At 42.5% G+C, this 26,116-nt stretch overlaps 1 protein-coding gene across 2 annotated transcripts in view; it reads right to left on the bottom strand.

The window, feature by feature from the left end:
• Positions 1 to 3,465: 3,465 nt before the first annotated feature.
• PRICKLE1 (prickle planar cell polarity protein 1) overlaps positions 3,466 to 26,116 on the bottom strand; it is a 67,455-nt gene continuing 44,804 nt past the window's right edge. Inside the window, exons 1-8 of one of the 2 annotated variants that reach the window (XM_027682212.1) lie at positions 18,832 to 18,844; positions 12,845 to 13,024; positions 10,502 to 10,615; positions 9,524 to 9,661; positions 8,820 to 9,023; positions 8,079 to 8,265; positions 7,073 to 7,936; positions 3,466 to 5,719 (exon numbers count right to left, since the gene is read on the bottom strand). In XM_027682212.1, coding sequence (XP_027538013.1) covers positions 4,863 to 5,719; positions 7,073 to 7,936; positions 8,079 to 8,265; positions 8,820 to 9,023; positions 9,524 to 9,661; positions 10,502 to 10,615; positions 12,845 to 12,976 — 2,496 coding nt within the window. In that variant the 5' untranslated portion in view covers positions 12,977 to 13,024; positions 18,832 to 18,844 and the 3' untranslated portion in view covers positions 3,466 to 4,862. Of the gene's footprint in view, positions 5,720 to 7,072; positions 7,937 to 8,078; positions 8,266 to 8,819; positions 9,024 to 9,523; positions 9,662 to 10,501; positions 10,616 to 12,844; positions 13,025 to 18,831; positions 18,845 to 26,116 lie in introns of those variants that run through there. The other variant, XM_027682211.1, reaches the window with a different exon arrangement.

The raw sequence follows: 26,116 nt of genomic DNA, 5'->3' as shown, positions 1-26,116 counted from the left end.
TCTGAATTTTCAAGTGCTTTTCTATTAAGTAAGACCTAAGCTTACAGTCATAGAATATCTCAAGTTGGAAAGGGACCGTAAAGATCATTGAGTACAACTCTCTGCTCCTCGCAGAACTACCTAAAACTGAACCACATGACTAGGAGCATCATCCAGATGCTCCTTGAACTCTGGCAGCTTGGGGCCATGACCACTTCCCTGGGGAGCCTGTGACGGTGACTGACCACCCTCTCAGTGAAGAACCTTTTCCTCATGTCCAATCTGAACTTCCCCTGATGCAGCTTCATTCCGTTTCCTTGTGTCCTGTTATTGGTCACCAGAGAGAAGAGATCAGCACTTCCCCCTCCACTACCCATCTTGAAGTTGTAGACTGTAACAAGGTCTCCCCTCAGTCTTCTCCAGGCTCCTCCTCTAATAGCTTAATCTCTTTCTTATATTGTGGTGCCCAAAACTGCACACAATATTCAAGGTGAGGCCACACCAGTGCAGAGCAGAGCAGGACAATCCCCTCCCTCAACCAGCTGGTGATGCTTTGCCTGATGCCCCCCAGGACACAGTTGGCCCTCCTGGCTGCCAGGGCACTGCTGACTCATCTTCAACTTGCCATTGACCAGGACCTCCACGGCCCTTTCTCCAGGGCTGCTCTCCAGCTTCTCATTCTCTAATTTGTATGTAAAATCAGAACTACCCTTGTCCCAGGTGGAGAATCTGGCACTTGCTCTTGTTAAATGTCATGCAGCTGGTGATTGCCCAGTTCGCTAGTTTATCCAGATCTCTCTGCAGGGCTTCTCTACCCTTGAGGGAGTCCACAGCTCCTCTCAATTTAGTATTGTTAGCAAACTTACTTAATGTACATTTGACTTCTCTCTTTACCATTTATAAAAACATTAAAGAGCACTGGCACTAAAGTTAAGCCCTATGAAGCCCCACCAGTGACCCGCTGCCAGCCAGAGGTAACCCCATTTACTATAATTCTTTGAGCCTGACCTGTCAGCCAGTATTCTTGAGTATTTTATATTAGCTAACAGGTCAATAAGATCTTTCAAAAGTTTGTTATATTGTCCTTTGCTTAATCTGACTATTTTGAAAAAATTGATTAAATTTTACTCATGAACTAAGGAGTCTTTAATTTTTTTAAGTGCTATTTCTGTGAAAGGTTTCATTTGCATTCATAAGTGATAGGTTAATGATTTTCCATTTAATACTTGACATTGTGTTGAATGTTCACGTTTAACCTTTTGGGATGTATGCTTCCTGTTGATGTGAATAAAATATACTATGCCAGTTCCTTAACTTAAAGAAGAAAGATGCCTTTTAGTCTTGCTTCCTTTAGAACAAGCATGTAGTTCAGATTTATTTCAGATCAATATAAAAAAAATTGTCTCTGGTCTAGAGGACAGCCTCAGTGGGGCCCCTGGAAAGTGGTAGGAAGAGCACTGGTGAAAGGAAACATGCTGTGATGGAGGAATTTGATTTCTTTGTCGCTGTAAGAGCTACTGAAAATGGAAGTTACTCCTAGCACTTCATAATGTGCAGATCCCATAAAAGAGTAAAAAAGGAGGTGGAAATTGAAGGAAAGGAGTATGGAAATTCAGTGCTATCTGCCAAGGCTGGAATGGTTCTAAATGGTTCTGTAACCTCACTTGAGTGAGTTGGCAGCTTTGAATGACAGTATAAGCAGTAAGGGTGAAAATCAGCAACGAAACCACTATGGATATGAAAGTATTATCTGGTGTAGTGGTGCCGTGCTTTGGGTTTCTGACAGAAGCTGTTGATAACAAAGGGATGTTTTAGCTACTGCTGAGCAGAGCTTACACAGAGTTAAGGCCGTTTCTGCCTCTCACCCCACCCCACCGTGAGGAGGCTGGGGGTGCACAAGAAGTGGGAATGAACACAGCTGACCTCAAGTGACCACAAGGATATTCCAGACCATACGGCGTCATGCTCAACATCTGAAGCTGGGGGCGGGGGTGAAGAGTTTGCCAGGGCTGCTGCTGTTCAGGGACAGACTGGGTATTATGTAGCTAGTGGTGAGCGACGGTTTTTTTTGGTATCACTTCAGGGTGGTGGGGTTTTTTTTGTGTTTGTTTTTTGCCTATTAAACTGTCTTTAACTCAGCCCATGAGTTTTCTTTTATTCTTCTCTCCCCCATCCCACTGGGGATAGTGAGTGAGCAGCTGTGTGACATGGATGCCTAAGAGGCACTTGGAATATAGGTCTAATAACACAACCCACACTTTAAAGCTTTGGTGACTGTATCTGAGTCTTGTGCTGGTTGCAGACACTGCATTCCATACCATTCTATTTAAGGTGGAAGAATCAATTAGAAATATTTCTCATAGGAAGTGGTCAAAAATAATAAAGAAGAAATTCTTTATGTCAAGCTGAGAAAACTAAATAAAGTTGTATAGTCATCTTAAATTTTCTTCTTAAAGAAGAAAGTATTAAGAAGCAACTTGCAATCTATGGAAAACTTTTATAATCTAATATTCCATAAAACATTGCCATTTGCGAGAGTATATATGCTGTATCTCAGGAGATGGTGTAAGATCAGAAGAAATACCGGTGGAGACATTTCTCCATGAGGCAGTTACTTGGTCCAACAAAGGACACAGCAGTAGTGGCACAGCATCTTGTTTTTGAGGACCCTCGTTTCCCATTTTTGGAAATGCAGGCAAGAAGGGAAGGTCCTAATCATTCTTGGAGCATCCTGGGGAAGGTAGTAAGAAGTCAGCATCTCTCCTCCTGCCCTATAACTCCTGGCAGTCTGGTGGCTGTAAAGCATGTGGTGCCTGAGCCAGGGCAGAGCCTGCCAGCTGGAACCATCTCACGAGGCGTCCGTCGGCCCATGCGATGTAACAGCGTATTGCTTTGATCAGCTTTCACGTACACAAGACTTGTTTGTACTAGAAAAGTGACTTACATGGTGAGTACCACTTCTGGGAGTAAAGGATTTGTTGCTCATTTTACTCTGAAAAATACAGGCAAGTAACTGCTAGTCCGATTTAGCCTTCACAATAGCTACGTTTTCTCTCTAAGGAATGTATCCATTCCTTACTTTTAGCTGCTTTTATTTACAACTTCTATATCCTCAAGAAGGGCAAGCTTAGTTTGATTTGACAGGTTTTTCTGGTAAGAAGCATCTACTATTTCATTCATTTCCTTTCTTCAGGTGGTCAGAACGCCAATGGCTTTAGCATTTACTATCTTAATTAGTGGATGTCACTGTTAACAAATTTCTGCCCTTTATTTAAAACAGAGGAAGAAGTTCATTATAACTTAAAGTAACTCCTGCTCCACATCTCAGTTCAAGGGAACTTTTGAGATTACCTACAAGGTTATAGTTTTTGCCAGCTTGCCTTCTATAACCACCCAGTATCTCTCTTCCTTTATGTAGGTGAACTTCAGAAATTATTTTTGGGAAGGGAGGGGGAACAATAATAATAAAATCCACATCCACAGGAGTTGCATACTGGTTGTACTGATATATTCCAGGTTTGTGTGGTTTTTACATTTATATAGTTTACATTTTGCTTGACCCATAAATAACACTTGCAAGATTAAGAGGGCCATAGAGAGTATTTACATAGCCTCACCATGCATACAGAGCTTTTAATACCTAGTAGACAAAATTAAGCTGTTTTGCACTGAAAATTTTTCAATATTTTTCAGCTTAAACCCCCTGACTAAAATACAAGCAATATTTCATCCATAATGCTGCTGTTAAACCCTTAACAAACCTAGTTTGATCTTGTAACAAACTTCTTCAAATTCAGGGATATAAAAATATTCAGATTTTAAAATTTTAACTGTACAATATGTACATTAATATTTGCACTGTTAAATTATGAATACATTTAAGCCTATGAAATACTACATTATAAATATCAATGTTTTTGACTTAGAATTGCAGCTAATACATTTTAAAACCTGGATAATGCATGTGAAAAGACATAATTCTGGAGCCTAATCCTTTAAGCCCTTATGAAAATATTTGTTACGTAAGTAGATTCATTGACTTAAATGGGGTTACATGCCTGAGCAAAGGACTCCAGCAGTTTTACCTCTCTCACTGCTGAGGGGTGGGGGGCATGACAGAAGGAACATCACCACTCATTGGCAGCTAAGTCCAATTCCAGCAGCTGAATTAATACCTTCCTTTAAGCAGGCACAAAAAACCCCCAAAATCTAAAACAACCACCTTACAGTTTCTCAAAAAATTGTGGAGGAAAACCCATGAAAGTTAAGTGTATAAACCATTTACTGTTGCTTTAGGATACATCAAGGCTTCAAGCATTTCAGCTCCCACATTCTGATTTTTGCCTCTTTAAGGAGCATTTTCCCAAATTCAAAAAAAAATAAAATTCCAGTTTTTGTGCGGAAACTCAAAAGAGGAAGAGTGAGCTTTATCTGTGAAGAAAAGACACAGCATAGAGCCTTCTTTTTCTTGGCAGCAAGAGGAAAAAGTCAAAGATCACCTATGTGGATATAGCTACAGCACAGGACTGACATTTTTATTTACTTATCTTTGTTGAATCCTCTCTCAGATAATTCAGTGTAGGTGAATAGTGAGCATAAAATAAAATGTCTACAAAAAGTCTATCAAGAACTGCAGTAACAGTATTTTGACAGCTGAAACACAGTATGTAAACCTAGCAGTATCTGAGCAGATCATTTGGTGTGGGGACATTTCTGAATGTTACTTGTACAATGTAAACTCTGGCAGGGTTATCATTTACAATGGCAAAGCATTAAGAACTTTAGCAACTTGCCTAAGTACAATTATTAATATAAAAAGATGTGGTTCATACTGTAGCTACAGAGTTGACTGGTCTTCCCAATTAAGAAATATTAAGAATTAATTAAGAAATAATGCAATTTTTTCCTTTGTGACCCCTCTTCTTCTTTGATTTGGTTGTCCTTTGTCCAAACTGAGAAGTAGATAACGCAGTAGTTGGACCAGAAAGATCATCCGTATAGTATGGATATCTCATTGACCGTGGTTGTGGAATTGGCTGTCCTAGAAAATATCCCTCCTCTTCAGAATCGGATGATGAGGATGAAGTTGAACACCAGGCGTCATCTTCATCACCATACAATCCAAAAAACTTATCAACCACCTGATTCCTCAGTGCATAGTCAGACCTAGTATGGGCATACTGTCCATACAGCTCCGCGTTTTGAATAAATGCCCGAAGCTCACGTGAGCTCCTATTCTGAATAAATTTTTCATGATCCTGAGGGGAGTAATAACGAAATCTCTCTCTCGGAGAGCTTCTTCTTTCTGTGGCCAAGTTAAGTGCATTATCTGAACGAGACTTCCTACTTCTTCTGCGATGGTGAGAAGGCCGATTTCCACGTTCTTCAAAATGGTAAACACGCCTACGAGTCCTTTCACTCATTGGAGGCTGACGTATTTCAAGATTCTCATAACTTCCATTATCAATGACATCATCTGAAAACTTCACTTGCTGTGGTCTAGACTGAGATTTAGACCTTCTCAGTACAGGCATATGGACTGGCTTTTCCTCTGGCAAGACTTTTTCCTGACACAACTCTGAGCTCAGACTCTTCAAGGACTCTGTGCTCCGGTGGAGCATTGAAGAATTTAGAGTTCCCATGTTGCTCATCTTCTCACAGTCCTCCACATCCAGCTCTTGGAAAGTTTGCAAAGAGTAGAGAGATGGCCGTGGCTTGCCTTCTCCATCCATTGAAGCCCCTGTGGGGAGAAAGGAGGAAAAGGAAATGAGAGAAGCATGATAGAGACAAGTATTATAACAAAATATAAAACGTTTCTTGTCAGCAAAGCAGACCTTTTGGAACTATTCAGAACTAAAGGACTAGCTTCATAGAAGATTAAACTTTGTTTTGACTTAAAACATTTAAGTATTAGCTCTGATTAACAAAGAATTAGTTCATGAGGACATCAACAGCAGAAATTCTATTAGTTTAAAATTTTGAAACATGAATACAGCTAGGCCTTTAAGAAAAAAGGATTACTTAAAATTATTCTGCAGTCTATGCTTGCCATTTTTAGGGCTAAAATAATTAATGTTTCTGGTACTGCCAAATTCATGTCCCAGCTGTTGTTATGGGAAAGCCAAGCTTTACTGCCTTGCAAAGAAGGATCCTTACCCTCCAAAAAGCATCAACAATAAGCTGGCCTGGTGTACTCCACATTTGTGTCTACTGACCTTTCATTCCCACAACATTGTCATGTGCCCTGTGATGGTCCCAGGTGCAACACCTCTAGTTCATTCTCCTCCTGTGCTCCCTGAAACAACCTCCCCTCCTCAGTTCCTTCATTACTGCTTGGCAAATGCAGCCAGCCTGTGGTTGGGCCTGAGCTACATGAGTAGCTGCAGTAATTCAGGTTACAGGGGGAAAAGAATGGAGAAGATGACTGAACAACTTTTAAAATGGGTCTCTAACTCCCAGATTGGGGGGTTTTGTAGGGAAATAGGAAAGGAAGGTTAACACGCACTTTATCCCTTTGGGTAACTTCTGACAATCATGTTTGACAAGGAGATTCACAAAAGCAGATTACCAGTTTCCTTTTAGTCAATGGAGAAAGATAATCTCATAAACCTAATTTCCTAAGGCTAAGAAGTTTACCGTCCTTTCAGACTTCCTACATATTTTTACAAGCAAATCAGGAAATTATTTAAAATGTTTTGCAGATTATCTTTAATGTTATCCTAATATATAATGTAACTTCTTCTACTTAAGGTATGGCAAAAATAAATTGTCGTTTGCTTAAAGTGGTGATTCGTATATGACAAATGCACAGTTTAAGACCATTCTTACTCTTTGACATTATGGATTTTTTTGCTTTAAGCAAAGAAAAGAGAATTCAAAAGGAAAGGAGAAGAGTCTAATAGAATTTAAGTAGTAGAAACATATCTCACTAAAGATTATGTGCTTGATTAAAGCTGTTGCCTACTTTATATGCATCTCCTACTACTAAAACTTTTTAGAAATCACAGAAATGAAAAATCTTTGTTGAAAATACTCCAACACTCATACTTTGGTTGACTTCTCCATCAAAACCATTTATTTATTTCCCCATTACCTGTTATGTTAGACAAAGCCAAGGAATCCATCGAGTCTCGAACACTTTGTTCTTGCTGTTTCAAGTCAGACAAACATTCGAGTGAACCTCCATACCATGGTGTTTGGTCGTGTTTGTATCCTGATGCCCCATGATCTATGTCTAGCTCCTGGATTTTCCTGCTGCTGGCAGGGCCTGGGTGGCTGCCATATGCAGAGTCTCCCAAACCATCTTGTGACTGGGCCCAGTACATGTCTGATTGATACTTCTTACTTGCTAGGCTTGGATTATTTTTTTTCAAGTCCAGCTTGCTCTTGACCATGCTGTCAGAAATCCAGTGTTCACTTGATCTAATGTCTACTTCAGCGGGCTGCTGGAAGAGGCTTTTATCACCAAACTTCAGAAGAAGTTGAGTCATGTAATCTTCATGTTCTGCCCATTCTTCAGGGTCTTCAGGCATTTCTTGCTCTACTCTTCCTTTCCAGAAATCTTCATTAATGAAGCTTGCCTCTTCCCTTGAAAGGCTTAAATCATCCAACTTACGAGAGAGAGTATCATCAGCATTGTCTGAAAGGCCAGGAAATTTGTAATTGATGGCTGGTGACAGGAGGAGAGACTGACGGCACTGGTCAGCTGACCGGCTGCTTTTTCCCATGCGGACACTCCTCCTGGAATCTCTGGATCGAGCAGACTGAAACGCAGAATCAGAAGAGTCGGAGGCATGAACATCCTCTCCCAAGCTGCAGGTTTTTGAACAATAAATCTGCCCTTGCTTTGGAAGGAAAGGGCAGCCAAGCAAAGAGGTCTTGCACTGAGCACAAGAAAAGCAAGCTTCTGTGGCGTGCCAATGCTGTCCATCATAGGTCATCTGAGCATGGTCAACACCTAGAAAGGGAAAAAAAGCAGTGCTTTGGGTTTCTCTAAAAAATTACTTGCAGAATTCATACTTCTGGAATGTGAAATCAGTTCATAAATTGGCTTTCCCTTTCCCTTAATTTGTAACTTTAATGCTTAAAAAGGACTTTACCAATATGTTCCCCACAGGTCTCACAGTATTCCGCATAGAGAGATTCAAAACAGTTACAGCAGAACGGTCGCCCATCCTTCATGATGTATCTCTGTCCACCCAGGATTGTTTCACACTCAAGGCAACAGAAGTGCTTCATGTGCCAGTGGCGACCTTCAGCTTCCGTACACTCATCAGCAAAAATTATCTGTTCAGAAATAAAATGTATACTTTTAGTTAAGTGGCCAAAACCTGACCTTGGGAGTTAGAGCATGTAAAATATCCTAGCTCTGCAGTTCATACACTAAGTTTATTTTTATTTAGCTGCCTTTTGCATACAAAGATAGAAACAACAACTTCCCACAGCAATTGTGGCATTCCAACCTTTTCTATAACAAATAAAAACAAAAAGAAAAAGAAAACCAGCACATTTTAAAGCAAAAAAAAAAAAGGAATCTAAGAATTCAACCATTAAAGAGGCCTCTATAAGGATGATATTTTGGAATATTTGTACAGATACTTTTTCTTATTCAATCTACAAGGTTCAATTCTAAACACAAACAGGTTTGTGCCTTCTAAATACCATCATATTGCTTGTAATATTGCCAATTTGACAAGAAATTAAATACCCTTCAGCCTCCAGACACATCTATGCAGCAGAGTCCTGACTTCTTAAGTGACTGCATTTGAAGTTAGGAATTTCCCAACTGCAGTTTGTTAACAACAGGAGTGTAGATTGGCTGTAAAATGTGAAGTATTTACCTCATCACAGGCTGAACATCGAGGTTTGAGAAGTTCAGCATGGTGTCTGCCACAGTGAATTTTTCCATCTTGGTAGAAGTAGATAAGGTCAACAAGCAGCTCGTTACATGTGAAGCACACAAAACACGAGGGATGCCAGCACACACCAGGCCCAGCTCTCGAGGCAAAAACTGCAACTTCACCGCCATTTACTTTTGTACCACACTAAGAACAAACGCAGAAAGTGAACACAGTTCCCATCCCAAACTACTACCTTCTTGCATTTAAACTAAGTTAAAACACCAAACCCAATATGAGATTTTATTCCAAAATTCTGACAAGAGGGAAAAAATATTATCAATTTTGGTCTAGACAAACTGTGTCTCAATGAACTTTTTGTGAATATAAGTTTATTTTATACAAAACAACATTTTAAAGCCTATGTCTGTTTTTCATTTGTCATTACTTTAGTATGAGTCAGCATTCGGGGGTTTTTTTTGAGTAGGAAATACATCAAAGACTCAGTTCATTCCCAGTATCAAAGGTTGTGTTTTGCTTAAGCAAGCACTACCTTCTTTCTTCCATGCAGCTTCAAAAAATAATTTTTTTTTCGTTTTGTTGTTGTTTTCAGATATAGACAGAGATAAGCTTAAATTTTAATACTGAGATACTGTAGTTTTAGATTATTCAGCCTGGTAGTCAGCTTGTGGCACTAGGAGTATTACCTGTTCACAAACTGCATGCATCACTGCTCTTGAGAGTAGTTTAATAGTGCCTCGGCCAAGTGCCTCCTTTTTGCGCTGAGAACTGAATATCTGCAGTTCCTTCTTTTCTTCTTCACTTAAAGACTGGCAGTATCTCACCTTCCAGTGAAAACACAAGAGAACTTATTTTATACACTGAGCCTTTAAAGTAACAGATTAATAAGTAAGTGCATATATGCAAGGAATTCATCAGGCCTGCTGCCACTCATCATTAAACTTTTCCAACTTGCCTTCTCTACCATCTTAATATTTAGGTAATATGGCATAACACAAAAGTAGCATGGAGAGAGATTTTGCATTAGAGGAAAAAAAACCCATCATGCTAAACTAAGGAGTTGTTTAGGAAAGAAAAAAGATTTTTAAAAGCCAACCCAAAATCTGCTGCTGTCCTAAAACAATGGAATGAACCCAAATCAGCGTAACATTGTCTTTTAGATTTATGGTTAAGTGCCCACAACTAAGTATTGCAGCAGACTCAAGATCTTAAGTATTGACATCCCCGCCCCTTTCCTTACAAAGAGCTTGTTTGTTATTTCCACTTCTACTCCAAATTACACTGCATAACTGAGATGCAAACCTTTTACTATCACAAAGCATCCTTTTTGTGCGCTACAATGCAATTTCAGGAATTTGTAGGTTCCTGGTAATTGGTGGGTGGCTGCAAACACTATAAAACCAACTTGTGTTAAGTTTATTGCAGTGACACCAACCTCCCTAACAAGCAGAAGCAGTGTCCTTCCAGACAGCTCTTATCTGCACACAGGCCAAGCGGAGAGCTGAACAATGGACTCAGTGTACACACCATGCTGCTTTATAGCTCAGATGCCACTGCAGGCCACGGTTTAGGCTTGTAATAAATACAAAGGCAGGTAATTCTCCATGTAAAAGCTGGCAAGGAGACTCCAAGCCCTGACGGTTCATCCTAAATTCTGTATTTACCTCATTATCATGGGGTGGCAGCTGATAGAGAAGTTGTTTAATCCGGTGTTTCTCTCCAGGACTGTTAACGTAAGGGACCTTCTCCTCTGGCAAGCAGGCGAAATACAGCTGGACCTGACCAGGAGAAACAGAGTTCAGTCCAAGGGAGATGCATCACCCAAGCACTGCCAGCATCTTTTAGTTACTATTTTATCTCAGGTCTCATATATGAAGGAAGGAGGTCATGCTACATTAGACCTATGACAGGGTTTTTGCTGAAAATACGAGACCCAAATAAACCAGCTCAGAAAACTTGAATTGTCTCTGATAAAACTAGCACCCAGCTGCTGAATTGCTTTTCTGGAATGCAATTTGCAGTGACAATTAGGGGGTATCATAAATTATGCACATTTAATGTTCTCATTATTCCCACCCCCTTTAGGGCTGGTCAACAACTCTGTGGAAATTCCAAGTTTCCCTCTGTAATTTACCACACAAGTCATGAAGCTTTCCAGAAAACAGCCACTATATAAACAAATTTAATTTGCTCTCTGCATTTTACACATTGTTGAGACAAAAGCTGTTTTGTAGTCTCCTGCTGACCAGGTTCACCCAAAGCATCAGCTTTCATTGCTTCCATGTGGGTTTTGGTAAGAAGGTGGAAACATCCTTCCCTTGGGAGGAGGCTGGATCCAGCCACATTTCAATCAGGTGCAAGTTAACCATAGAATTTTCATGAGATGAATGTTTTTGTATCACTCTTCACTCTTTTTTTTTTTTAGAAGAATATTATGACAGGAAAGCTGTAATGAACACTATGACAAAGCCCAATGGCAAAAAATATTTTTGTGGAACAGCTACAGATTTATTGTTTTTCCTATGCAGCTTCCAGCTTGTCACGAGACCTGGGGCTGTAAATTTTGCTATTGGGAAAAATATTACTTGCCATCCAGATTTAAATAATGCTCAGGTCAACAGCTTATTACTGTTCAAGACAGATTAAAAAGAAGCAGTAATCTGTCACTTAAGCCAGGAAGCAATCAAAATTATTAGAGACAGGCTGTACAAAACATGACTTAGTCTTCATTTAACCAAAACTTAAACAACTGAAGTCTACTGCAAGCCCACTTGCTACTAACTATATTTCAAAAAGCTCTGGAAAAAGATAACATGCAGCAAGAAGTGAAGCTTTAAAGATACTTTCTGCCCTTTTCTCAAGTTTATTGCACTGTTCTCAAAAGAAGTAATTCGTCTTGGAAAAAAAAATCTTCAGGGAGTTTGAGCTAGTTGAGATTATGAAGATATTTTAGGGCATTTAATTGTTCTGGCAGAATGTTAGCTTGCTGTTTGCCTTAAGGTCTGATTCATCAGGATTCTTATAGATGGTTAAGTAAGTGATAATAAGAGTTGCCCTAAAAATAGCCCATTATTTGCCATTCCTGCTGACTTGTTACTTCACTCACTATTAAGAAAATCTCTGCATTGCAAAAAGGAGACATCTTCTGCACTTTTTTTAACTACGGACTGTATAAGCTTGCCAGGATTGCTCTGCCTCCTTTAGCAGATGTTGCAAAGCCACCCTGGCCATTTAACGCTAAAGTCTGAGTTCTGGATATTAGCAAGTACACAGCTTGAGCACAGTTACAATATCGTCAAGTAAATGAATACCATGAGAGGTTCATTTTGATCTCCCATAGAAACTTGCTCATAAATAATTTCACTTTTATTTCCATTACTGTGATGTTATACAAAAAAAAGGGTAATGAGGAGAAGGGAAGGAACAGCCCAGCCAATCCATGAGTGTCGGCTCCAGACACCATGCAACAGGAATCCTAGCAGGGACAAATGACAGCCATACAACTATTTAAACAAGTGTAAAATATGTTATTATTTGTCACAGAACACGTGCATTTACATGCGCTGTAGTATCGTCCACATTCTAGATGTCAAATGCCTAATTATTTAAAGAGTCATAGAAGTGCAGTGAAGTACTTGGCCAAAGAGCACAATGCCATGAGGTATGCCATAAGCTTTAATTTAACCTAATAACTACTTTCAAAAAAAAGCACATTTCTGTGCTGCTTTTAGACTGGACAATACATATCTCTGCAGCACATGCTTAGTGAAAAACCTTGACTGGGAACTGTTCTTTGGAACATAAAACTCCTCAGGGTTGAGGATTTTAAGCTCCCTGCACACAGCCTCATTGGAACAAAAAACAAACAAAAAAAGAAGTGAAAAGCTCTATATGAATTAAAGTCTTATACATTATAAGAATTTAATTACATTTGTAGAGGCAGCACATCACTCCCTCAGACAGTCCTTATGAGGCTTATTTTTAAAATGCAGAAGTATAGTTGGTACCTGCTCTGGTCTGAGGCCTGGGGGAACCCAAGCATATTCCTCCAAGGCACAGCCAGAGTCATCATCAGAGGTTGAGCTTCGCTGACACCCAAAAACGAGGTTATTGGCTTTGGACTCCATCTCCAATGGCATGAGTGTGAAGCGTTAAATATTTCAGCTGCAGCTCATCAAGAAACTGATCTGGAGAAAGAGATTAATAGAGCTTTAATAAATTTGAACATGCAACAACTAATTATCAATGTAAATGATCTTAAAACAGTTCAGTATTCCTTTTGTTGTCCAGAATAATAAATTATTGAAGCTTCATTACAACTTGCTATAAGCAATTCAAAAGTTCTTGAAAGAGTTATAAAAATAAAACTACTCAAGAAAAAACCAAAACAAACCCTAGACACACACTACCACATCTGGAAACCACAATGTATTTCAATATTATCACTTGTCACCTTTTACAGTTCTGCTTGTTTCACATCACAGGTTGTACTTAGGTATATCTAGGAAAGACTCATTGAGCAGATATTAATGACATGAATGACACAAGCTCTTCCTGAAGCCATTACTACCACTAATCTAGTAAAACAAAAGACATGACAACCACATGTTAAAAACTAAAGAAATTATTGGGGAAAGACAGTTGTGTAAGTAGCATCCTGTTGTTCACAAGGTAGGCACAGAGCAGCAAGCATCTGCTGGATTCCTCTGAGAACTTTGTTTTAGCTGTATGGGAGCGGAAGGGCGTTGGTCCTGCTAAATATCTGAAATTCAATTATGCCAGATTAGTCTCTGTAAAATACATCATGATTGTTCTGTCAATTTAAAACCCTACAGGGTGATGCTTCTGGTGATTCATGAAGCCTGCAAAGCTTAATATCACTGGGATCATTTTGAGTAACAACTGGCAAAGAAGGCTCTCACCAAGATCCATAGCAGTCTCCAGTAAAAAGTTTAAGATAAATATCTAACATTAGAACATCTAGCAGTTCTTAGGAAATTCAGACGAGGAATTTCAATTAAAAAAAAAATAAAATATATATATATAAATACAGATAACCAAACCCACAGAGGATGTGTCCTAACATGGCAGACATCCTGACCACTCAGGGTAGGAACAAGCTTGCTGTAACAGTACCACATTACACATGAGCTATGTCTTCCCCATTTTAGGACATTCTTGCACCTATTTATCTAAACACAGATCCAATTTTGTGAGTGCTAGATCTGAGCAGTAGAAAATTCTAATCTCCTTGCCATATAACCTTGCTGGTGGGTCTAATGTGGAGAGCAATCTAAAAACTTCTGGTGAGTCCCACGTTATTACATATCCAGTCTCATCACCACCATATTAGAGAGAATAAGTTGCTGATAGATCACAGATGGAAGATTTAAGACTGTGTACTCAACTATTTTGCTGGTTACTCAACAGGAGTTTCTCCTTCAAGCATGAGGCACTGGTTAGTGCCAAGTTCTGATGATTCAGCACATAAACTAAACCTGTTCCATAAAAAGTGCCCACATGCATCCAGAGCAACAAACTCACAGAAATTACAATATCCAGTAGTATACAGTCTTATCTACTCCTATTTTCTATACATCTATACATTCCCACACCCAATAAAAAGAGATGGCATTACTTAACTCTTCCACTGGGCTAGTGCTCAAAGAAATTAAGTTGTTTAACTTTACTCCAAAACCTTCTGGTTCAAAAACATAGGCATTATTTTTGGTGCATGGCTGAGATGCCAACACACTTCATAGCTGCACTGTAATAAGAGATTAATTTAATATTTGATGGGGCAAGCAAACCTGCCAACTTCCCCTCTGAGAACAGGCTATTTCTGGAAAGCTACTGAGCTGTCAGGCACATGCCTGAAATCTTACTCAAGTTGAACAACTGAAGGTTAGTATAACCAAACTCAATCCTATGTATTTAAAATAGAAAGACAGACTTCCTGGTACTTACTATATCCCTTGAATTAGTGGCCTTCAGAAACAAATGACAAGACAAGAGACTGTTTCCCTTTTAAACTTACTAGTGGAAGTAAAGTTACGCATCAGGTATGTTTTTGTTATTGCTTGCATAAAACTGGAGTTTGAGGAAGGAGAGACAGAGGAATACTGCGATGCAGTTAAGAAATCACTCTAGCAGAAAGAGGCAACAGTGCTCACTCTTGCTGAGGGATGGGGATGCTCAGGTTGGCAGCTTGTGTCCTGCATCATCTATATCCAAATAACTCTTAAGTAAAAAGTCACTATGAGGATCATTGAGAAGCCCAATTCCTTCCAATATTATCTCAGCAGCAGATGAACTGTTTTACCATTTCCCCTTAGGAAGAGGCAGATATCTAGTTTACAATACTGTGCCACTCACTGACATCTAAGCTGGTATTTCCAATTCTTATGGCATCGCAACGCAACAACTTGTGGTGGTCAAACAGTCAGTTTTCAAGAATAAAAGGAGTCAGTAGGTGAAATGTCTTTGCCAATATTTCATTAGGCAGCCTGACCTCAACCGCACACCACACAAAGCAGATTTGAAATATAATTTAGGCAGAGAGACAGGTTAAGCTCTGGCAGTGCCTCGGCACTTGAGCAGAGTGTACCCCTGCCTCATTCACACAATGCCAAACACTCACAAGCCCACCAGTAACTGAGTAATTGCTTCATATTGATTGTGCAAAACCCTCTCTCTTCAAGATCAGAGATTAACTTCTCTGACTTACTTCTCTTGAAAGGCAAGGAAACAATCCAAAATCTGAATGCATGGTGACATGTTAACTTTGCTGAGTATTTTGAATACTAAGGCTAAATACTACTTCCACACTGCAAAAAGCAGCGCTGGGCAACGTCAGGATTTCAACTAGCAAAGGTATGTAAGTGTAGGAGTGCTGCCTAATTCCTAAGGAAGACAAGGCACTGGTAAGAGACCAGACTGCTTTTCTGCAGAAACTGGTCCTGCCTGGGCCTCCTCTGACCAATCCATTTCAGAGAGCTTGCACACCAACAAGAGGAAACCACAGACCCACAGGTCCAGTTTCCAGTCATACAGGACAGCTGAAAGTTTGGCTGACAGAGAATAAAGGAAAAATACTCCTTAACTCCAACTCTAAAATGCAACTTTATTGTCAGGGTTCTCCTCCCCAGATAAGGCAACTGGAAACGGTCAAAGCAATGTTCACAAATCTTCAATGAACTGAGATTACTCAAAGGACATCATTCACTTTCAAAGAAAAATGCTCCCACAGAGCAAACGTGAAGCTGGCTATAAAATGACTGACAGCACATCACATATCAATATGGCCATGTCACAAATACTGTGGTGTTGCTGAGAGCAAGGTTTCTAAGCCAGCCTAGTTTAACAGCAGGCTATCTGCAGAACTATTTTAGCAATTGCTTGTTTAGGAGTTCTTCTTCCTCTCCTGCTCAAGTGTGATTTGGTTTGCATTTTAAAACTACAGGGTTTTTCCTCCTTGCCTCCCAACCACACTCATCCTTCAAAGTGATTTGTTTAAAATGATTACATCCTAAGGAGGATTCAAATGAATATAAACAACAGCTGAAAAAATAAATGCTTTCCAAGGGATGAGTAGAAAGGTGCATTTTCTACTCCTGCCATGACACCTACAGAACACAGCAAGGATGTTTTGCTTTGCTTTGCTTTGCTTTCTTAAAGTCTGTGGAACATTTTGAGGTTTCAGCTCTGTTCAAATACTACCTCTTAAAAAAGGCTTTATAGTCTACAAGGAGGTATTCACTGGCAGGTTGACAACTATGAATAACATAATTGAATTAGACAGCTAAATTCGATTTAAAAAGAAAAGCAATTAATGTGTTTTTTCCACTGATGAACTAAAACAACCATAATATGAGAAATTCCTTAGAAGCAAAGACAAACTACACTCCTAATTACAAACCTGTGGCTACAAAAAATATTGGGATATCAAACTTAGAGCAAAGCTATTGCTGAAGCCCATTTGAAGGTTGTCCCTATGCTAGGATTTCCAGCTCACTGATTATGTTCCCCCCTGACCAGATAGAAAGGTCACGATTTGTGAGCACAGTTAGACAAACATCTCCTTGCCCATCCCCTGCTGTTTTACTCTGTCCTACAGGGTAAATTGTTTTAACAACTTTTTTTGTTAGAAGGCTTGTTAACAAGGCTATAGGGGATACAAGATGCATATCACATGCATCTATTCACAATGAAAGCTCAACGAGTTAAGATTAGCGTGGCCAGCTCATTCACCTGCTTATTTAATCCCTGGTGCAAGATAACTACATTAGAAGAGGAAGGGCGTAATACAGCAGCAATAAACAACCATAAAGCAACCTATTAATAATTCAAAGACTATTTCCAATATGTATTACGCACATCATCAGGAAGTCCCATTCCCTAGCTACAGAAAAAGTAACATATTTACAGTGACCTCGATAGCTCTGTGCTTGGAAAATCTAGATCCAACTGATGATCAGAATCTGTATCAGCACCAGCGACTTCTTCAGCTGTTGACTCCTTTGAGTAACGAACTACCCAGAGCAGTGGGGGAAAGAATGGAGCCTGTCTACTTGTCCATTCAACGGACCTCTAGATGGACCCTAAAAGTAAGAACTTTTTTCCCTTTCATTAGCCAGCGAACAAGGACCGACAAATGAGTTAACTGCTTTCCTCCTCTAGCATTCCAGCGCATTGATTACTTTTCCAACTGAAAATCAGACTATCCTTCTCAGGGTATTTTCTTTTGACGAGCCACACTGCAAAGACAGGCTACCTCCATTAACAAAAAGAGGAAGCCCTATGACAAAGCATCGCCCCACGCCAACACATCTGATTTGGCCGTGTTATCCTTGGCACTTTCCAGAGCTGATGGAAACTCAAGCGCACACAGCAGTAAGGCAAGACCCAAACTTCCAGCCGAGGAAGCCGTATTCTCACGGATGCTTCCCCCCTCTCTTCTTAGGAGGGTGTACAGATTTAGAAAGAAAGAAATCTTGCCTTTTACAGTCTCCTATTGATTTTTTTTTAATTCTATTTTAAACAGCAGCCAGACTTTACTCCAATGTACACATATACTCAGGTTTCACCCCGTCACCTGTTGGCTCTCGAACAACACCCTTCTTTGTTAGGGCTCACAGCCCTCATTTGAGACAAGTTTCCAGTGAAAACACTTGAAGAAAGTGTTCAATAAGTCACAAGGCTGGAATTGTAAAGAACAGAAAAATAAAAAAATTCTGCGCCTAGCCCTGTGTACCGACAGCCCGGCCGCGAGAGCTTATCCCGGTGGAGCCGGGACGGTGCCGTTCTCAGCAGGCAGAGCTCCCTGAAGGACAGGTGGGGTTCTATCCATCCTGACCAAGTTCCAAACACGTTACGGTGGGGCAGAGGCGCCTCCAGCCCCTCGGGTCCCCACGCTCTGAAGCCGGATGGTGGAAGGCACCGGCATCCACTGGCACCCGCCCCCTCACCCTGCCCCTCCGGCCGAGCTACCTCCAGGGAGAGCAGATACAAGTAACCGCACATTACCTCTGTACGGCACCAAAACAGCGGCCAGGCTGCCGCGGAGCCGGGGCAGGCGGCGCAGGAGAGGCGATGCCGGCTGCAGACCCGACCCGCGCCCCGTCACGGCAGTTTCACACCGAGACCCGGGGCTGCACAGACCCGCGCACTCGGCCAGGCGCCGGCAGCTCCCCGCGGCTCCCTCCCGTCCCCGGCACGTCCGGAGGAGCGGCCAGCGCCAGGCACGACTCTTCCGAGGGCAGGGGTGGTGGGGAGCTCCTCCAGCCTTGTCCCTGCCGGGCGGCGCCGCCACTTCCCTTCCCCGTCCCGCCCGGTGGGAGCGCAGCGGGAGAGATACCTGCACCGCCCTCCGTCCCCCTCCCCGGGGGCGGCAAGCCAGGGAGGAAGCAGCCTCCCGAGTGCTCCTCCCTAGACTCGCCCCGGAGCGGCAGTGCCTGCCGCCTCCAGCCGGGGGGCTCCCCCGACCCCGCCGTACCCCAGCGCCGGGCGCCCTCGCCGCTGCTCGTCAGGCGGCAGGAGGAATCTCTCCCACCAACGATCTTCGTTCAAAGTGCTGCCCGAGGCGGGGGAGGGAGCGAGGGAAGGGGGAGCGGCTCCTGCCACCGGTCCCGAGGCAAGAAGGGTCGTCGGCCCCGCCGCCTGCCCACCCGAGGGACCGAGCGCCGGTAGAAGCAATAAATTCTGCGCTCAGGACACGATGGACAGCGCTTTTGTTCGTGTTTACGCCTGAAATAGATTTCCCACCCCACCCTGGCCACGCTCCGGCCGCCCCGGGCTGACCCTGCCCGGCCCAGCCACTGCCGCCCCGCGCACTGGGACGGGAGGGGCTCGGGTCAGGACGGGAAATCATTTGTTCTAGATCGCTGTGCATGAATAATAAAAATAATAAACCCAATTTGAAGCCGAAGACCACAGCGAGCTGTCTCCTCTGGCACATCTCAAGTGGGAAAGAGGTGTCCGAGCCCCAGCACATGTACAGAGAAGTAGCACCGGGACTACGGTGCATATCCTAAGCGGCTGCCAGCCGCCGCTTTTACCACTTCCCCCACCCCCGTAGGCATAAAAAGCACCGAGAGGCGGCTGTTTCGGCTTCAAAGGCAGGCGGCCACCTTCCCCCCGGCACCGCCAATGTAACCGTGAACACTGCGGTCAAATTTCCTCTTCCCTCCCGCTCTTTTGTCTCCCTGGGGAAGTCATTATCAAAGGGAATTTATTCGCGCTGCATCTCGGGGTCAAAGCGGCAACACACACCCCACACCCACCCCTGCTTCCGCTGCGAGGGGCAGCGGTGACCTAGCCCCGTGTCGTGTCCTCTCCTGTCCCGTCTCCCCCCGAGGTCCCGCGGCCGGGGGCGGCTTCATCTGCCAGGACCCGCCGTGCGGGACTGAGATGGGGCACTTCACAGACACTTATCGCTTCCCCCAGGAACCGAATTTGCATGGATTCAAATTCACTCCTCTAAATTTGAATGGCTTTGTCCGCAGGGCGCTGAGGGAAGCCAGCCCTGATGGGTACAGGCGCGGCGGCTGCCGCGGGCTGAGGCGCTCAGAGCAGCGTCCCTGTCCCCAGCCCTGACCCCCCGGCCCCGCGGGCTCCCCTAACCCTCGGCCGGGCACACGCGAATTCTCACGGAGAAGCCCACAACCCTTCCTCCCGTGGGCTGATTCCCCGCGGCCAGAAGCAGGCAGACAGACCTGCCGGCCGATGGATTGGAACCAACGCCGGGCTATCTGATCTCACGTGGCACAGCCCATCCCGGGCTAACGACGCTACGAGCACCCGATCCCCACCACCGACCGACTAAATGTGCCCAGAGACCATTACACCTGTCACCGTGGGTGAATGCAGGAGGCCCCGCGCGGATCCAACCTCAGGGAATCAAAGCCACACACTGTAGCTCCTGCGGCTGAAAAAAACCTGCTGAAACTCCAGCAAACTAACCAGCTCCCATCCTTCCACACCCTATTTTGCTTCCATAAGCAGTTTCGCTGGTTGTACTACCTCCATTCTGAAGCGGCTAAGTAATTTTGAGGTCAAAATTGGCATATCACTTGGACAAACTTTACGAGACCCAGACGGTTCCTATTCTGTTTGTTGGACTGAGCAGACCCCATGTGGCAGCCAGCTGAAAATCTGCCAACTCTGTTCATCATTAATCAAAAATGGAAATGTCAGGAATAATGTTTATTCTCTCCCACTACGTGACTGAATAAATACCAACAATTTGCATACATCACCTACTCCTTTTTCAGAGGTGCTTGACCTTTTCTCAGCACCTCCCCACACCAGGGGCTCAACACCTCTGCACAGCACATTGCAAAAATGAGAATCACCTTTGGGAACTTCTGCACCACAACCAACACAATGGCTGCAGATAAGTTTGTGAAGTTTCCTGACCACGAGTCTACTGAAGCCAACAAAGAGATGTTCACTTACATTCCTGGTCAGTCAAACTGTCCCCCATTTTACTAAAGCTTTCCCTGTCACTTAAGTGTCGCAGGATATACAGAGAGAGTTGGTTGCATGGCTCTTTTTTTCCTGGACTTTTCTGGGTTGAGCACAGAAACTACTACATTGTTCTGGACAGTGCACTTATAGAGTATCAGACCAAAACCAACCATTGTGATCTTCTAGTCTGAACTAATGTGCTCATAAGATTTTCCTACCATTACTGGCTGCATGGACAAAACATTTGATCTTGATTCAAAAGTACCAGCAATGAATAACCCACTACAACTCCTGTTAAATCCACTACAGTCCTTGTTAAATTATTTCAAGTAGTCAATTATTTTACACTACTTTTTTTATTTTCCTTTTTTTTTTTTAAATCTCAAATTGCTGTGTTTCAGTGTTCAAACATTTGATTGTATGGTACCCTTGAACGTTAGGCTAAAGAACCAGCTATCATAACTCCCCTTAGGCATTTGCAAATTGTGAAATTCATTCCTGAACCACCTCCTTTGATTCAGGCTGCTTCCACAAGAACAAATGTGTTGCTATGATTTTTTTCTTTATTTTTACACAACAAATACTACAGCATACATAGTTGTTATGTGAAGCATAAACTATGCTACAGAAGTTGCCTAAAAAAGAGACACTGAAAAGACAGGCACAAAACAACTCACCCTTTACAGCACGTACCACATTCTTGACTGTGTTTGGGTAGAGTTGATCCTTCAAAAAACCGAATGCTTCAAGGGACCTGTAATGGATATGGAACCTTTTGCCTTAAGGTATTAGCACAAATTTAGTCTGGGTAACAACTTTCTTTTACTACTGACCAGGCCAAGGGTGTTCTCTGGCCTGTAAGAAATTTGCTGAGTTGTCAGTGTGGTTTCCCAGTTCCAAGTTATCCACATCAGGGACCATCCCCTGCCATAACCTGGTAATTGCTACCTTTGTCGGCCATCACAGAAGAGAGACCAAGGAGCAGAAAACTAATTAACCGCTTGTGCTTCAGAGGCAGCTTGTCCAGGTAGGGCAGTGGCTTAACACCCACCTCTCAAGCCCGATTAGTTCTGTGGATAAACAGAAGAGTTCACCCTCTGCATCATCACCCTGTATTGATCACCACCTGCATCCCAAGAATTTTAATTAAGCATCATCTCCCCTGTTCATTTAAAATAAAAAGTTGTGAGTCAGCTATGAAAGGTAAAAGCATGCAGTAAGGTGGATGGAAGCTAGAACAAAAAAAAAAAATCTCAGTAATAATTCTTTCAGAGAAGTCAGTGAGAAAACTTTTCGAAATAAACCAGGTTTTGCGTTTTGAAATAAAACAAACCACAAAAGGTTTTCCATATACTTGACAGCATAGGAGGAGTCCATGGAGCCAGAATTACAACCCAAGAGGTGGTTATGCACAAATCAAAGCCAATCTCTGATGCAGGCAGGCAGATATGCCTTTCAAGAACTTTAGAGACAATGACTTGACCATGTATGGTCCTGCCTGCAGGTTACAGAACAGGGAGCTCTAGGATGTATTTACAGCACAAAGTCCTTTCTACCTTCAGTGGTCCCAGGTGTATGCTCCAAGGGAGTGAAGAGACCAGAATAAGGGAAGCGGTTTCACCATGATCTGAGATTATCTACTGCAAAACCCAATCCAGTGAAAAATGCTGGTTTAATTTCCTTAACCTGCCAGTGTTAGCACAAGGAAAAGCCATGATGGACTCCTGTGAGGCTGGACTGTTGTGGAGCTGCAGGCTCTGTTCCCGGCCTTGATTCCTCTCTCTTCTGGGAAAACTGGCTGTTTATACACACTTGCTTAGGTGGTATATAAACTGCCTGACCTCCAAGACCACTTTACATTTACTATGTTTGCCTTGGTGTGTTCAGAAACCCCTGTGGACATCCACTTGCATCTCTAGATACTTGGAATGTCTTGTCAAACCCAGCCTTAGGTTTCCTCTCATGGGTTAAGGATATGAGTGGGTGGAAGTATGCCTTCATAGGTGGGAACAGTTTGCACTATTTTATCACTATATACAATCACTAGGAGACACCTGACACACTGGATGTTCTTGAAGCAAAGCTCAAGCCTTGAAGGACCCCAATGGGCCACCAGACCCTGTCTGAGCCGCTTCACGCCTATAGCCATAGGCGAAACCTCTCCCCGTTCAACAATCCTTCCTCCTGCCCACCCAAATGGGAGAGTTTGGTGCCAACAGTGGATCACCATGTGCTGCTGGGAGCAGAGGCAAACCAGTGCTGTTACCAACATATTGGGGCCTCTTGACTGTGCCGCTGACTGGTAGTCTTTCTGTATTTTCTTTCTTGAGGCTGCAGAGAAAGGGCATGGAGGCAGCATCTTATGAGTTCTGATGGCTCCAAAGTCTGAACCTTTGCCAATTTTTAAATAATGTTTAAAAATAACATTTAAATAACATTTAAAATCCAGAGAAAACCAGCTCTGTAGGAGACAGTAGTAAAACACAAGAGATGATATGCAATAGAGGAGAGATACAGGAATTAAAAGGAAGAATGCATGTGAAATGCAACAAGTTAAAAAAAAAAAAAACAAGAGTAAGATTACTTTTGCCCAGCAAGGGTTTGTGATTAAATGAGGGTGCTTAGTTTCCACTCTCCTCTTTGCTGCATTCCCTGTGATCCAAAAGCTTGCCTTTTGCCTGCCTTAGTGTCGATGCAGAGGGGACACTGCCACAAACGACTTTAGAAAGTAAGTCAATACATCCAGTGGAAATAATGACATCAGATAACAAAACGAGACAATCAAGTAGCACTAGGCAAATAGCTAATAGTACATAGATCCGCATCAAGCAATCAAGCATCAAGGAGAGAACCAGTGCTTACACCAGCTACAGACGGACTGAGAACTGGCTGGCATCAGCTACTGTGTTGGGAATGCTTGACTAAGAGAGGTTTATTTTATTTCCTTTCCTTAATGCTCTCAGAGTTGAAGACCAACACACCTTCTAAAACCGCAATCCTACTTCGCTTCAGCAGCAAAGAATTAAAATTTCATTAAAATGCCCTTCCTTGTCAGATCGGGCTAGGACTTGCTCCTGAACCAACAGGTCTCTTGCTGTATCTGGAAACTCTTAACCCCACAGGCTCATCTGAAGACAGTAATCTTGATTTTATCGTAATTGGCTCTGCGCAGCCCACAGTCACACAGGGCAGAGGTAACTGCCCCACACCACCACCACAACCACCAGTTGATGGGCACGAGTGGTGCTTCCCTGCCCATGCTGACACCCACAGTTCATTAGTGCCCTGTTCCCAGGCTGGACAAGGCACAACAAAGTGCGTTGCAACAACATGTGCCTGCAACATTTTGCCAGTAGCAGAGGCTGAGGCAGGGTGGAATTGCTGCCTGGGGTTTTAATAACACCCCAGCACAAACACCATTATGCAACGGGGAAGGTGTTGCAGAGCCAGGGCTAATGCACTGTTTGCTTATTGAGGGAATTTCAGTCAAGTATTGTGCCAAAGCCTCTGTGGATGGTGCATGATGACACTCTTATTCATGTCAAGCTCTGCTCCCAGGCCTGCCTCTGAAGAACTTCTCACAATTTATCTAAATTGGTTTGGAAATTGATTTAGATTAAAAAGAAATGGTGTGAATTCTGTGGATCTTCTACTGTGGTCAACATTCATACACACACACAAAGGGACATTAACCCTAGGAGTGGGGCATCCATGTAAAGAAAATAATAACAACAACAAAGTAATATTATAAACTAATAATTCAAACAAATATTTGACTAGTATTTAAAACCAAATTTCAAACCCTTTTTGAGTATGGTTTTGTTGCACAAGTGATGCTCCAGTTACACTCAGTCTTCCCTGTCACTGGCAATACTTTTCAAAAGCCTGAACTCAGGAAAAAAACCCAAGTGACTGAGTTTAAGTGAAGGCAGTTTGACATGGAGGATTACAACTGCTCCTGCTGCATTATATCCAGGAAAAACAAAACTCAGTTTTAAGCCAAAGATGAGATATGCAAAGGTTTGTGGTAACCTCCTCTTGCTTAAAATCTGCAGGAGGGAAATCCAGCAGCCAGTGAAACAGGTACCCTGCACAGTTCTGTGCGACCATTTTCCACAAGCTACATGCACAGCACACTACAAATACAGGGGAGAGAACAAAGCTTAGATTAACTATAAGTTTATTTTACCAAATTAATCTCACAGGCCAACCTCAGGGCAGAAAGTGATGCAAGAAGGATGCACAAATGTCAGGTGGATAACAAGATGCATTACACCTTTATTAGCTTTCCTTAGTACAGCACTGCAAGAGACACCACTTGACGTCAGCTGTCAAGGCTGAAGGCCATGAAGCTCTACCAAAAGGCATCACCAAAACATGGTAAGTATTTTAGTATTTTCCATAGAAAGATCAATGGCTAAATAATTATCTGAGCCAGGTGAGCCTAGGAACAGTGCTCTCACTTCTTGCTCAGCAACAAAAAACCCTGTCTCAAAGCTGAGCGGGCTTTTACTTCACTAGAGGTTCACTGCTCATCTATCCAGCCAGTTCATGCTCTCTGCCACTACTGTTACTGTAGCTTTCTTCATTTGTATAAGGTTTCTTTTTCTTCACGCTTTAGAAAGCTTGTCATGGGTTAGGCAGCATCTGAATGACACACTGACTCCAGACACTAACACACGGTTTTGCAATGTGTTCCCACACTTTGTTGCTGCCCTAAAACAAAAATGATACTCAAATCTCCTCCTCCCCCTTCTTATTCTTTCCAACTCTGAAACAAAATTAAAAAACAGGAAGGAAAAAAAAAGAAAGAGGAATAAGAAAAAGTCCTCCACCTAACTGAAGTTCCTTCAGTGAGAGCCATGAAGGTTTCCCCCTCACTCCCATGTCTTTCTTAAATGCACTGTAAACTTCCATATGCTGGCATATGTGTCTTGTTTCCCAGTGGAAGTACTGTTAATGTAACCCATTACTCCAAAATGGGCACCAAACCAGCCCACATTTACATGCCTGGGCAAATAAAAATCAGTGTTAAGGGGGTTTTGCCCTTAGTACAAACTTCACCTCACCAACATTAATCTAACTGTGTATGACCAATAAGATATGGGGTAAACATGCATGGCTGAAGTTTGCTGTTTCTTTTCCTAGGAGGGGGATGATTCAGCACATTTTCTGGAAAACCCAAAGAGGCTTTCTGCTTAACAGAGTGAGGAATGCTGATCTGGAGGTTACTTCCTCCCACCTCCCCACCCCCACCTTTTGCTTCTTTATTTTTTTATTTTTGGGGGAGTTGGTTCGTTTGGTTGGTTTTG

The sequence above is a fragment of the Neopelma chrysocephalum genome, unplaced genomic scaffold (genome assembly GCF_003984885.1).
Source record: "Neopelma chrysocephalum unplaced genomic scaffold, ASM398488v2 Primary Assembly neopelma1_62, whole genome shotgun sequence".
In the NCBI taxonomy this organism is placed as follows: domain Eukaryota; kingdom Metazoa; phylum Chordata; class Aves; order Passeriformes; family Pipridae; genus Neopelma; species Neopelma chrysocephalum.
Note: the sequence above shows the minus strand (reverse complement) of the source record. Positions and strands in the feature narration are given on the sequence as shown.